The sequence below is a fragment of the Astatotilapia calliptera genome, chromosome 9, assembly GCF_964374335.1.
Source record: "Astatotilapia calliptera chromosome 9, fAstCal68.1, whole genome shotgun sequence".
In the NCBI taxonomy this organism is placed as follows: domain Eukaryota; kingdom Metazoa; phylum Chordata; class Actinopteri; order Cichliformes; family Cichlidae; genus Astatotilapia; species Astatotilapia calliptera.
In genome coordinates this window covers 19,830,286-19,843,996 of record NC_137430.1, presented here as the reverse complement: position 1 = coordinate 19,843,996, position 13,711 = coordinate 19,830,286, and the positions used below count along the sequence as shown (strand labels likewise).

At 40.5% G+C, this 13,711-nt stretch overlaps 3 protein-coding genes and 1 long non-coding RNA gene across 5 annotated transcripts in view; 1 reads left to right on the top strand and 3 right to left on the bottom strand.

Annotated features, from left to right (window-relative positions):
- The window catches only part of oxsr1b (oxidative stress responsive kinase 1b), a 43,969-nt gene extending 41,599 nt beyond the window's left edge, over positions 1–2,370 (bottom strand). Inside the window, exon 1 of one of the 2 annotated variants that reach the window (XM_080306020.1) lies at positions 2,006–2,370. In XM_080306020.1, coding sequence (XP_080162146.1) covers positions 2,006–2,075 — 70 coding nt within the window. In that variant the 5' untranslated portion in view covers positions 2,076–2,370. The remainder of the gene's footprint in view (positions 1–2,005) is intronic. The other variant, XM_026179642.2, reaches the window with a different exon arrangement.
- Positions 141–7,963, top strand: LOC145430945 (uncharacterized). Its single transcript, XR_013911292.1, has 2 exons — positions 141–1,901; positions 7,725–7,963. It is a non-coding gene; the product is annotated as an uncharacterized LOC145430945 (long non-coding RNA).
- On the bottom strand, positions 2,888–6,283 carry myd88 (MYD88 innate immune signal transduction adaptor). Its single transcript, XM_026180179.2, has 5 exons — positions 5,814–6,283; positions 5,273–5,404; positions 4,375–4,552; positions 3,736–3,827; positions 2,888–3,627 (listed from the first exon to the last, which is right to left on the bottom strand). The coding sequence occupies exons 1-5, from the start codon at positions 6,121–6,123 to the stop codon at positions 3,473–3,475; spliced, it is 867 nt and encodes a 288-aa protein (XP_026035964.2). The 5' UTR covers positions 6,124–6,283; the 3' UTR covers positions 2,888–3,472.
- On the bottom strand, positions 6,560–12,121 carry cry-dash (cryptochrome DASH). The gene is made up of 14 exons (XM_026180178.2): positions 11,742–12,121; positions 10,376–10,548; positions 9,911–10,004; positions 9,696–9,826; positions 9,454–9,602; positions 9,255–9,343; positions 9,077–9,150; positions 8,874–8,963; positions 8,705–8,784; positions 8,552–8,611; positions 8,291–8,448; positions 8,059–8,178; positions 7,693–7,869; positions 6,560–7,066 (listed from the first exon to the last, which is right to left on the bottom strand). Exons 1-14 carry the CDS (start codon positions 11,802–11,804, stop codon positions 6,959–6,961), a joined length of 1,566 nt encoding a protein of 521 aa, XP_026035963.2. The 5' UTR covers positions 11,805–12,121; the 3' UTR covers positions 6,560–6,958.
- Positions 12,122–13,711: the final 1,590 nt, after the last annotated feature.

Here is a 13,711-nt window from a genome sequence, read left to right as displayed (position 1 = left end):
ACAAACAACCTTAAGATTTAAGTTGGTGTCATGAGGATTTTTCTGTATTTCCTGCCTGACGTTTTATGAAACAAATGATAAAGAAGACACTCAGCAAGTTATTTCACAATGACATGAAAACGTATATGTAACTCCCGAGGGCAAGACTGTGTGACTTTGCTTTAATGTGATTCCCACTTGTGCTAAGAACATAAGAAGTCTTTAAGAGCGTAATCGTGGACTAAAGAAGAACATACAAGCTTTGAGAATAGAAAGGGAAATTTAGCTTTTTTAAAAGAAACCAATAGCTCTTCTCATGGTTGGTCTCAAGAGAGGAAATTGCAGCATCTTAGATCTTTCCTTCAACTTTTAAAAGAGAAAGAGAGAGAGAGGGGACTGTAATTTTGAAGCTGAGGAGGAACAGGAATATTCTTGTTTAAAGTGTGAGCCCGAGGATGCAGCCTCACACGGATGGTTATCTCCTTAAACTCGATGACATGCAAAGTAAACCAGCATGTTCAGATTTAAGGGACACAACCTGAAAATAATCTGAGGGGACAAAACTAAGGCTCACTGTACAACCGCTTTCTGAGGCCAAGTTAATAATCGGTTCAACAATGAAACAGTCTCACTAGTTTCAAACTTTTGTGAGCAATTTTGTGTTAAAAACACTTCATAGGAAAATACAGCAGAGCTGATTGCTGTACAAGAAGGGCTTTATCTTTGTGGGCATGCCAAATTTCAGGGCGTTATCTTGCGTGGTGACCCGGTACAAATTTTCCAAGAAACTGGGGAGGGCACAACTGGGTCAAAGTTAATTTCAGCTCTTTTAAAAATACAAAAAAGGGTGCTTTAGGGCTTGTAAAATTGACCCTCTGTAAACATACAGATTCCCTGTAGAGGAAGCATGCACTGCCTGGGCAAAAGTGAACCAGAGGCACAAATGAACCAGTCTGGGGGAACAATACTTTGCTTATATTCTTCACACTCTTCTCCTCACCTTCTCCCTTTGAGATTTTTTTTTTTTTTTTTTTTAAACAAAGCCAGCCCAAAGGTAGGACAGGTCATCTATTTGTGGGGCTGGACTTTTCATAACTACACAAGTGAAAGCTCCTCATTAAGTCATCCTCTTAACGCTGCAAGGAAAGGTGAAACAAGCCTCCAGGAATCTTTTTTTTTTTAAACTTTAGAATAGTATCAGAGGAACAAGAGCAAATATTAAAAGATTATTGCTTATGTTAGCCATGAGATTAGTATTGTGAAGCCCTCTAATACTGATTGGTCCTCAGTAAACGCTCTTGCAGTGAATTGACCCAACTTTGAGGACTACAGCCTGCAAATTCTGCCCTGTCATCATTATTATTATTTTATGTATTTTTTTTATTTTTTTTTTTTGAGGAGGGGGGCTTTTAGCTCCTGTGTTTAGTGTATTACAAAATGAGATAGGAGTGAATAATAACACAGTGGGTTTAAGTTTTAGCCTAGCTACAGTATCTTTACATGGGTTACTTTTAGTTGCCCCACCCCCTCCAAAAAATAACTTTGTCACTTCTATTAAAAAAGAAATAAATAAATCCTGCAGGTTAAATGTGACACAATTAATACTATTGCTATCCACAGATACGGCGTCCTCTAGCTAAAGTCCATTTATGAAAGTATCAAGCTAGCTGTTCACATGTATGAAGAGCTGCTCAATGAAAGCAGTTATTTTCCAGAACGTAGACTATAACGTTATTAACGTTCGTTTACGACTTCGTCATAGCCCCAGCGGACGGGGTCATCGCTCTCGGGGGAGGCATTCCTCTGACTGCCCAAGTCACAACACCGCCCGGCTAGAATTGGCCAATTTACCAAAGGCGAAGAACTCAACGCAGCTCAGGAGAAGGAGGATGCCTTCTTTCTGTTCGGTTAACATCTGAATGGTACGAGCTTGTGTTCATCGTCCTAACCCCTGCGTTCAGAGAGAGCTCACGGGGAAATTCAAACTGACGGTTTACACGTAGCTAACAAGCTAAGGATCACATACCAATCACCTCGTGTAGCTCGTAATCATCTTTGTTGATGGACCAGGGTTGGGAGCTCAGGTCCTCCGACATGGCTGAGGGATCCGCTGGGGCAGGACTCTCTGTGTGTAGAAAGGTGGTGAATCCAAAAAGCGGGCGTAAAAATTAGTCAAAGTAATCCAAACAGGACTAACAAGAGCGACACTTCCCCTTCTTTGCGAATCCTGCAGCACTCCTGTCATTCCCAAAGTTTGACACTAGCCTAGCAGCCCCGCCTACCGCATTCCTACTGAGAAAATGTGACCCTTCCTGGCGGACATATTGAGTGTGGCACACTATCGACGCTGAGTGCTGCGGTTCGGAAAACTGCCGAAACAAGCCGAGTGCTTCCGCCACACTTTTAATGGCGGATCCCACGCGACATCGCCCCAGAGTGTGCCCTTACAGGTTTAGGTTCAACTTATTACCTCAATATAAACCACTTCTTTTCCACTAAAATTAGCACATTATGCTTCTACTGATTCATCATATAATATAGTTTGAATGGCGTACAATGTGAAAACATCAAACCACCAAGCTAGGCAACTGAAACACCTGACAGGGAAAAGTCAGGGATTAACATTCTCAAAGAGCAGTCTGTGAGAGGAGGCATGTTTCTCCAGCAAGAGCCTGCCTCTGATTGGACAGAACCACGTATACTGCTTTCTGATTGGGTGTTCGTGCGTTTACTGTAAAGCGTAGACCACAGTTTTCCTTACCGCATTAAATTAGAGACCTCTGGTGGTTTATTTTATACCATACAGGATTTGCACAGTCGCAACAAATGCAGGGAAACTAAAGGTATATTTAATTTTATAGTTCCATATTATTAATTTTTTATTTAAAAAAAACAAACAAACAAAGACTTTGAATAATACACCACGTTAACTTTATTCGTTTATTTAAAAAAACAACATTATTTTAATTGGTCTAAAAATAGCATTTTAAAAACACAAACTCAAAAGTAGAGATCCCACAGTAACAGAATTGCTGCACAAAAAGGCAGGTGTCAGCTGTCAGTAGAACTGAACTTGTGAAAGTATCAGAGCCAAAACAGTTCTTCCTCTTTAAGCTTCAATTTCATGAACAAGTTTGCTCAAAAGAGGAAGTGGCAAAAGAATGTACCCTTCTTTTCAATGCAACACACATAAAACACAAAATAGGGCCACACAAAACCCCTGTTAGAAGAGGAAATCTCATAATATGATAATGACTCTGTGCACTGAGAACTTTGCTGGCGTTGGATACTACTGTCCAGTCTCACTTTCATAATGACAGTGTGCAGGAATCTGTATCGTCTCCAAAGGAAGTGCAATTTGAAGCAGTAAAATATATACATACAGTGTAATCATGAGATTCCTCCAATGTTGCATTTGGCCACTGTCCAACATAATCTTTTAATGGAATAACAAAAAGGCACTTTGAAATATGATTAACCACCTGCTCCACAGTTATGGCAGCGACAGAGCTTTGGCAAGCCGAGTCCAGAACCAGGCCTGCGTGCAAGGCCGGGTGTAGTCACAAATGGTGAGGAAGCGTAAAATGCTGGGGAAGGGCTTTGTCATCGGCTTGTAGATCACTGGAATGAGGCGTTTACTTCGAGCTCCTGAAATAGAAAAAAAAGAATATAAATGATTAAGCTGCACGCATAAGCCAGAAAAATTAAACCAGGGTTGTTTAATATAAAATATTTATATATGTGTGTGTGCATTACCAGGACAAAGGCTGAGAGCAAACTTGGTCTGAAAGTCACAGGCATCGCTGTCGAGATATTCATCAGAAATCACCACCACCATCCGTTTACACCTGCGTGCAAGGTCACATGTTATAGTCAGTTGCAAAAACTGTGAGAGCAAGAAAACAGAGATTTCAGGAAACATGACTGGCTGAGAATTGGATTTCTTCTGTCAGGTGACTTTCAATATCTGAATTTCAGATGAAACTGACGTTAGTTATGTCTGGCTTTCTAAACCATCTCTGAACTTTCCATTTCTACATTTTATCGACACACACAGGCACGAATACACAGATTATTAACCAAACGGCAAACAAGTCTGAACCACATCCTGCGCTAGTGCATGCTTGATGGCTGCGCCTGTTGGAATTCGTGTTGCATCTGACTAACAAATGCAAAATTGAATTGCAAAAAAAACAAAAAAAAACAAACAAACTGTAAATCAGTATCATGTAAACTGCTTTTTTTGGACCATAATGACCTACTTGGAGTTTCAGACTCACACCTGGCCCCATAACGTTATTCGCTTAATCACTTTTTCAAGTTAAAATTAGAACAAAACAAAAAAACTGAAAAGACCAAACAAAAACCAGGTTAGTAAATGTGTCAGTGTCCCACCTCTTCTCGATGAGTTCACTAGTGATGGTCCACACGCAGGAGCCCGGGAGGACGTCTCTGTCGAACACACACAGTTTCAGCTTGTAGTCCGTCTGCTCCAGCTCACGGATCATTTCGTGGACGAACGCAAAGTCGCTCTGGCAGTAGCAGATGAAGGCATCAAACATCTCGGGAACCCCTGGATTCAAAACATCTCGATTCAACTCAATGGTTAAAGTTTCACACAAACACACACACAGAGGGCCATTAATCAGAAACTGACATCACTGACACAACATAAAACTCCTAGAGCGAAGTACATAAGAATAATAAGAAAACCACAAGGCTGCGGAGGAAACAGGAGCAGCGAGGCCGTGTAGCAGTGCACGATTAGTGCTTCAGATAAATGGTCAGATGAAGAGACAAGTAGGAGTGTTTTTTCCCCTGTGATAGTTTACCACAGAAAACACCCAAAAAAACAAACAGCTACAAAGTCTCGAAGTTTCGAATATATAACAGATGAGTCTGTGCTGTTTATTAAGGAAAAAAACTATAATAAGTTGATATTAATAAGTATTGTGAATTTCGAAGGAAGCCTACATTTACAAAGTGAAGGAAATCATTATGCAAACACAGTTATGTAGCTGGTTAAGCTGCAATCAGTTAAAACTAATGCATATAGGGCTGCAGAACTTAACCATATCAGCCAAATGTAGCAAAGAGAGCTTTTCAGTGACAGTGGCAGTAATACTGCACCGATGCTGAAGATGAGCAGATTAGAGGACATGTGCTGAGTCATTTACGCTGTCTTTGAAGCGCTATTGTTAATGCTAATGGGAGGTTCTTTATAAAATATTTCGACATAATGTGAGCATATGTGTATGCATATATATTATTGTAAGTTCATACAAATGCTCACCTTCAGGGTCATCATCCACAGTGATCCCAGACCTCTCAGGGGTGCGAGGGACACAGCTGTCGACCTCAGGAACCTGGAGCGGGGGTTCAGCTTTCTTTTTAAGATTCTCACAGTACTTCCGGACATCCTCATCTGGGAACAAAACGGCGCAAAACGGCACACATGAGCGCAAACATGCAGTCAGTTCAGGGAGATGCCTTGGGAATGTAGGTACAAACGCAGCAGACTCCATGTGATGGACATATAGCTGTGTTTAAACTCGGTTATTACACTAACGCTTACGCATTTGGGCAAATATTGCGAAAGACACTCTCTTAGTCAAGAGTGTAAGATCTATTTAAGCAACATTGGAATTCATTGTTAATAATTTCCTGAACCAGGCGACAGGGGCAAGGTGGGGTACAAAAGCAAGCATGCATTAAGAATAAGCAGAAGTTATGACCGGTCCTAATCAATGCAAAAAAAAAAAATCAATCCTAATCGACGACAGGCATTTATTTATTAAAGACAAGTGGATCTAAGTGGAATGGCAGTAACGCACTTATCAGTGGTCGCAGATCCTCCACGATGTCTTCTCTGTCCAGCTCCGAGAGCATTGACAACAACTTCCCCACTGACGTGTCTGTGCTCCGGGCCTGCCAGTTCTCCAGAACCGTACAGGTTGGGTTTTTGGACACTTCGTAGTTCTTTATTTCCAGGTAGTTGAAGCCCATGGCCTCTGCGAGCGCCATCCAGTCCGCTGCTACCGTGTGCTTGGGGTTCAGATAAAGTCCCAGCTTTTTCCTCACGCTCATGTTTAGCGCAACGAGAGGAATCTTCTCCAAGTCAACTTTCAAGTCGGCGCAAGCCATGTTCCAAAAGTTTCCGGTTAAGTTAACGGAGTTTTTTGTATAAGTAAGAAAGACTAAACATTATAAAGATAGACGTGATTGAAATGCTGTGTTGTGTCGGAAGTCTACAACACAACCTACCTGACTGAGGAAGTGAAGTCTTTGCGCCGGAGTGCGTCACAGACGGGGGGAGGAGATGTGTTATGTACCAAGTGGAGCTAACAACCCAAAGTGCGATTCTTTTTTTATTTTTAAAACACCGACATTATTGTTATTACTATTACTCCTGCGACCACAAGAGAAGAGAGCTTGTCAAGGATAAATGAAAGTTCTCACAGGAGCGAGCTCCACTGAAAATAAATAGACACGCACGTTTTCTGTTCCCGTTTACTCTCATCTGTATAGCTGCTCAGAAAGAGCGGACTGACTTCCTTGCTCTGATAAATGGAGGTCAAGATTTAGTGCATCAGATAGCAACTTTAATATAGCCGTTTTGTAACCATCACACATAAAGCAAAAACAAAGTATAAATGCACAGAAAACCTGCAAGAACAAAGTAACAGTAATCTGTTCAAAACATCATATGAGGTCATTACAGGTGATTCTGAATCATAAAAAAACCACATTGTGGTTTTTCACAGTCGCTGCATAGCCGGAAACACAGCGAAGGATCCATAGAAGGCCCTTGATGTGGCAATTTTCTACAGAACTGATGGCCTGATCAGTGAAGTTAAAGCACCGTAACATGTGCTTCCTCAAATCCTCATTCTTCAGCTTCCCTGAATCAATACATCAACGTGCCAGACAGATTTTCATGGAAACAGTTCAAGATTAAATCAGTGGAGCGTCCACGTGTTCACAGGTTCTTGCTTCTGGAGAAGTAGAAGTCGATGCCTCTGTCCCGATGCTGTTTGGGGGTGTGAGACGGGCCTTTCTTTCCTCTTGGTGAAGGTCCTGTGCCACCCTGAAGAAAAGAAAGAAAGAAAAAAACTTTTTTAAAACTGCATAAAAGAAAATACACACAATTAAAAATAAAATAAGGAAAGAAATGTAGAATTTGTTTTCAAATACATCTGAGGGATGGCAAGATATTTCACTGGGTAGAAAAGACACAAAAACAATGTTATGTCACAAATTATATTAACATTTTTTTATTTTCTAAAACAACACAATGAAAGTGTCGACCTCTTCTGATTTTAATAAATGAAACACTTTAAGGGGAAGTGTTTCTCTTGTTGTGGAACTGGTGACAACGTGACAAGGGGCCCCAAAATAGACTGGAGCAGCAGACGCTTTTCTATTTACTGAGATATAAGTGTATATTATTATTTATGGAAAGTTTAGTTTAAGTTTAGATAAAGCTGAAGAGTAACATGTAGTAATATCTGCCAGATACATGTAGTGGGTTAAAAGTGCAATTAGGCCTTAGAGCTGTAGTAGATAAGAAGTACAAGAACTAGAACGTACAAACAATAGTGGAGTAAGTCTATTTATATCTAAGCGCTTTTATTTGCAGCAGTTATGGATTAAACACTAATATAGCAGCACTACACAATCACACTAACTACTTCCCTTCCCCCAGACACCCACCGCTTTCTTGTTAATGTGTCTGCTCCATTCAGGTGCCGTAACAATGGGAGCGGGATAGGTGTCGCCGAGGGTCACATGAGCGTGGGCCAGCGCAGCGTTGCTGAGTGACCATGGTGTGTGCACATCACCTCCTCTGATATTCTGCAACTCTGGAACCCACTGTCGGACGTAATCTCCCTGAAAGACAAACGCAAACCGATGAGTCAAAACTGATTTCCTCACATTTTGCCCTATTTTTAATCTCAATAATAAAACAGCAAAGCCTGCACAACAGGTGACTCAGCAGTTTTGTCTTGAAGCGCAAAAGGTAAAGTTTTAGACAAATGTCAAAAGGAAATGAAACGGTGTTTACTTTGTCAAACGTACATTATTGTCATAGTCGAGGCCTTGTTTGATCATGTTGAACTTCCTGTTCTCTCTGGGGTCATTTCCAATCCCAGCGCTGTACAGCCAGTTACCATAATTGCTGCAGACATCGTGGTCGATCTTTGTAAGGAACATTTAAAAAGATGAGTTTTGTATTAATATCTGAATATTATATTCTTAAACAACTAAGCTTTGAAATAATTTATAAAGATAATAAACAACTACTGCTTACCAGAAGGGACTCAAACCACTCAGCTCCCATCCTCCAGTCAAGGCCCAGATCCTTTGTGAGGAAGCTAGCGACATTTTGACGCCCCCTGTTGGACATAAAGCCGGTCGCTGCCAACTCCCTCATGTTGGCGTCAACAAAAGGCACTCCGGTGCGTCCCTCTGTACGTTCCAGTTGCACATAAATTCACCTTTATATTCATATACTATACGTACTGTTTCAGTTCAAAGAATAATTCATGCAGGATGAGTGAAGAGCACAAACCTTTCCATGCATCAAATAGCTTCATGTCCTTTTTCCATGGCACAGATTTGTCTTGAAGTCCTGAGTTGAAGTCACAGTGACATGAAATATACCTTTTCATGCAGACAACAACAATAATAATAAAAGTAACATAAAAACATCAGCTTACTGTACCTTTGACCTGAAAAATCCTATTTCCGTACTTCACACTCACAAACCTGAAGTAGTCCCTCCACAAAAGCTCAAAAATTACCCTGTAGGACAGCAGGGAAGCTCATCAGATAGGGAAAAAATAAAATATGACAAATATAGATTTTCACATATCACCAGCCTGTGTGCTCACCAATATGTGCTCTGATTAGCTGTCCGCTCCTTCTCGTACTGCTTGATCTGATGATAAATATATCTGGGTGAAATGCAACCCATTGCCAGCCTGCAGGATACCAAAGCCGCACCATTAGACAGAATCACGGGAATTACCTCAATGAAACATTAAACTCCATGTAGCAAAGTGGAGCAGAGAGGCAGTGATACATTTGTACTCACCAAGGTGAAAACTTGGTGGAATAATCCACACCGATTAAACCGTTACGAGTCTCTTTGTACGTTGCAACTGCATCCTTTAAAACAGACATCATGGAGGATCTTTAATAGATCATCTGGGATTTTTTTTTCTCCATAGTTCTCTAAACAGCAGCTAATGTAAAACACATTTTGCACTCACAGTGTCCCAGAAATAGTGTTTAAGTCTGGCCAGGGCGTGACTCTCCCCACCACTGCAGGGGAAGGCTGAGCGAGGATCAATCACAGGCTCTGGAAGGGGAAAAGTGTTTCATGATTAGGCTTCTTTAGACATAATAAACATCCTGAATCATAAACACATAGAATAAATGCGCGGACATGTGTCTTGGTGGATTGTTCACCTGTCTGTTGCAGGTCCTCTGCTGTAGGAATGGCTCCTTCCTCGAGGCCTGGAGGAAGGGGATTTAGCTTCTCTGGGGTTGAGAAGACCAGCCTCACCCTGCCCTCGCTCTCCACTGCCTTTCTGAACTGAGTGTACACATCAGGAAGCCTAAAAACAGAGGGAAATATTACAAGGCACTTCTTAACCTGCAGTGTATCTTTTACAAAAAGGGTAGCTTCCTCTCTGTATCTGCTTTCACACCTGGACATGTGGGGGAATGGAAGATCATCTCTGTGGTACAATGTAGAGCCCCAGCAGGTATGAACTTTGACCTTCATCTGTGCACACACATCTTTTACCCTTTTCTCCACATTCAGCTCTTCTGAGGTAACCTGTAGAAAAAGCACATGATGGTGAAAACCACGCTCCAATGGCCAGACAGCACTTTTGCTGTTATCTGTAATATGAGAGAGCACCTCTTCATGGAAAGCCACACTACTGACAGAGCCCAGTTGCCTGACGAGGTCTGCAACTACTTCCTCTGGCTTACCCCGTCTCACCACGAGATTGCTGTCAAACACACACACACAAAATAAACACAGAGACACATATATAAGCCTCATTCCATGCCAGGCAAGCTGCATCCTGGGTAGAGTGCTAGTTGACAGGAAAAAGTGATGGGAACAGTGTGTGCAGAAGCAATGCTAATATAAACATAACCGCTGTAAGTCCAGGTGCGTCCTGATCCTGTTACACGTATCAATTCAATCCTAGAAAGCCAAGGCCAGTGTCTTCACTGAGTTAACAATAACATGATAGAAAAGTAAACTGATCTCTTATAAACCTTTCATAGAGACTGTGAGTTAGCGACAGTGTAGCAAAGGCGAAACTTGACAGTGGGGTTAGGTAAAGAAAAATCTTGTGAGTGATAGTTTTATTACCTGCCTTTGCTGATCAGTGTGTTTCTGAGGTCTCTGATACTCTCCAGTAAGAAGCGCAGACGGAAAGGCCCAGTCTTTGGTAAGCTGTAGTTGTAAGTGCCCACATAGTGTCTGGGGTCGAAGCAGTACAGCGGGACTATGTGTTCAGTGTTTCTTTGGGCCCAGTGGAAAAGCTGCATATCGAGCATACAATAAACATACTGCAGCAATTATGTGAAACAGCACATTTGATTTTATGATAGAAACACCTTTGACTATTGATATGGATGGTAGAGGTGGGCTTGTTTCTGTCCTCCAAGTAGAGTATGTGACTCACTGAATTGTGTTAAATAAATACATTTTGTGTGCTTTTGCATTTTTTTTCTATTTGCTGTTGCTTTCTTAAGTTGCTGTACATTTAACCACTCAGTACCACCCTAGATATGGTTTACTTTATAAAAAAAAAGAAAAGAAAAGAAAACCTAATAAACGAAAATTGAATTTAATATTTAAAATTCCCTGAAAGTTAGCAAGCATGCTCAATGCTTTTGTTTTGGGGGGTTTTTGGCTCAGTTTTATATATATTTCTTTTTTTCTTAAATTGTAACTAGATGTCACAAGTTTGTGGAAGCTTGTTTCCACCACCCGGGGGGAAATGCCAGGCAGAACCAATGTTTTCTACAGTCATTGGGCAGAGTCAAAATTTGGAATTTATTTTCGAGTAAGTCGAAGTTTCGAGATACGTAACTCGAAATTTTAGGCTATTAAGTCAAGATACTAACTCGAAATTTTGATTTATTTATGCAATTTTTGCAGCTACGAAAATAACCTTCGATAGTGTTAGATCAGTGGTTCTTAACCTGGGTTCGATCGAACTCTAGCGGTTCGGTGAGTCGGTCTCAGGGGTTCGGCAGAGCCTCCGCCGTGACATGCACGGCTCATTTTGTGCACCAGTAAAAAACATATGTATGTCTTGAATTTGAAAAAAATCTTATTTTATTTTCACTAAAGAGGGGTTCAGTGAATGCGCATATGAAACTGGTGGGGTTCGGTACCTCCAAAAAGGTTATGAACCACTGTGTTAGATACTTAAAACAGGATAGGGGTTAAAAAGCAGTCCAGTTTAAAAATTAAAAGTGTGTAATCATTAGCTTTGGGGAACATGCTTTTATTCTGGAGGTCTTGTACCGGTAGTAATACCGCTGTAACGTGGCTGCAGGCTATATTGGAGTTATTGTAATTTTAATGTCGACGTTAACATGTTTAAACAATTTCTTTAATGTCGTCAACAAATCAAATAATTAACATGCGAAGTAATCGTGTTTTTTTTAAAAAAACATTTAAGTTTAACAACGTCGCACTTTTTTCTACAAACTCATGTTCTTACCTCGTTGTCGTGGAGACGCAAGTCGTTTCTTAGCAAACATATTACTGTACGGGAGGAAGACATGTTTGCTTTGTTTCCACCACAGCAGCAATAGTCTTGTTTTAAGCACTGAGGAAGAGAGACCTCGGTGTCAGAGAGTTGTACCTCCCGGGTTAGCGTCAGTTGTCTCTTCGGCGGCTCCTCTCTGGCAGTCACGTTTTCAGACACGACGTTACAAAACGGCAGGTTTTGTAAGGTGGTTTTCTAACAGCTGCTCCGACAGTGTTGGTGTTAATCGTTTTTAGTCAAAATTATCTAACTATTTATATTGTGTTATTTTCAAATTAGGCTTTATACTGGCATTTAAAAAAATAAATCATATTTCGTATTGTCTTTGGATAACTAAGTAGTGTGTTTGTGTGTTGCCTTTTCTTATACCGTCTTATGAAAATATGGTCCTAACCATGAGTTTGCAGAGTTGAAGAAAAGCTATTTTATTGAGTCTTAATTGAATTGAATATACATACACAATTTTAAATTACATCCCATTTTTTCTTTAAAACAGAGTTACCATGTAATAGGGATGTGTCTGTTATAACTATTAACTATTATTCAGTTAGACTGACATATAAAAACAACAAAGTAATAAAAACGTAAGGCACAATTACAAAAGGTTCAGTCATTTAACCGAGCCTCTTACAAATGACGTCACAAAACCCCCATGTGTCTACACCCATAGCCATTAGGTCCACAAAATAATTTATAAAGCTGTTCTGTAATATATAAAAGTACATATCAACAGCTGGAGATCATCTATGACAAAAACAATCATGCTGTGTCCTTTACTCCCATCCACTTTATCTTGGTGCCAAAAGAAACTTTTGATTTTGATAGGTCACATCACATGTGCCCAGTAAGAATACATATGTAAACAGCACAAATAGTAATAAGCGTAATACCCTTAACGTTACGATTATGAAGGGATCCATGGAGAATTTTCTTCTCTGTAAGAGATTCAGAAAAATTTGAGAACCTGTGATCTAAATAGAAAAGAATTAAGCAAGTGGGTGAAATAAAATGCACACTCATGGCCACTTTATTCCTGTCCAGCTGCTTGGAATGGAAACATAATCAGCTATGTGGCTGTTATTCATTTAAGGATGGTCAAGAATACCTGCAGGAGTTCAAACTGAGCATCAGAATGGGGAAGAAAGGCTGTTTAAATTATTTGAACGTGGCATGGTTGTTGGTGCCCGACAAGCTGGTCTGAGTATTTCAGAAACTGCTAATCTACTGGGATTTTTCCACACAACCATCCCTACTGTTTACAGTTATGGAAGACCATGCTGAGTGCTACTCTTGTCGAAAAAGAACAGCAAATTGAACCTGCAGTTCACACAGGCACACTGAAACAGAACAGATTAGAAAAATATTTCTTGGTCTTATGTGCCTCAATTTCTGTTGATATTTTGATGACAGGGTCACAATTTGGTGTAAACAGCATGAAAACATGGATCGAACCTGCCCAGCAGTTAAGCGCAGTCGTGGTGTAATGGTGTGGGGGATTTTTTTTGATACACTTTTGGCCTTTTTAAGAATTGTTTAGATACCAGAGTATTACTGCTGACCATGTCCATGCCTTTATGACCACAGTGTACTCATCTTCTGATGGCTACTTCCAACAGGATAACACAGCATGTCACAAACCTCAGATCATCTCAGCCTGGTTTCTCTAACATGACAATGAGTTCACTGTACCCAAATGGCCTCCACAATCATCATATCACAATCCAATAGAGCACCTTTGGGATGTGGTGAAACAGGAGATTCCCACCATGGAGGTACAGCTGCCAAATCATAAGCCCAATAAGAAAGTTGTTGGTAGAGTCCAAAAGAAAATATCAATTTCAGCATTCAACCATCCATCTATCAATCATGAGATCACAACTATAAATACATACATTAATGGGGGAAAAAAGTGTCATAAAAGT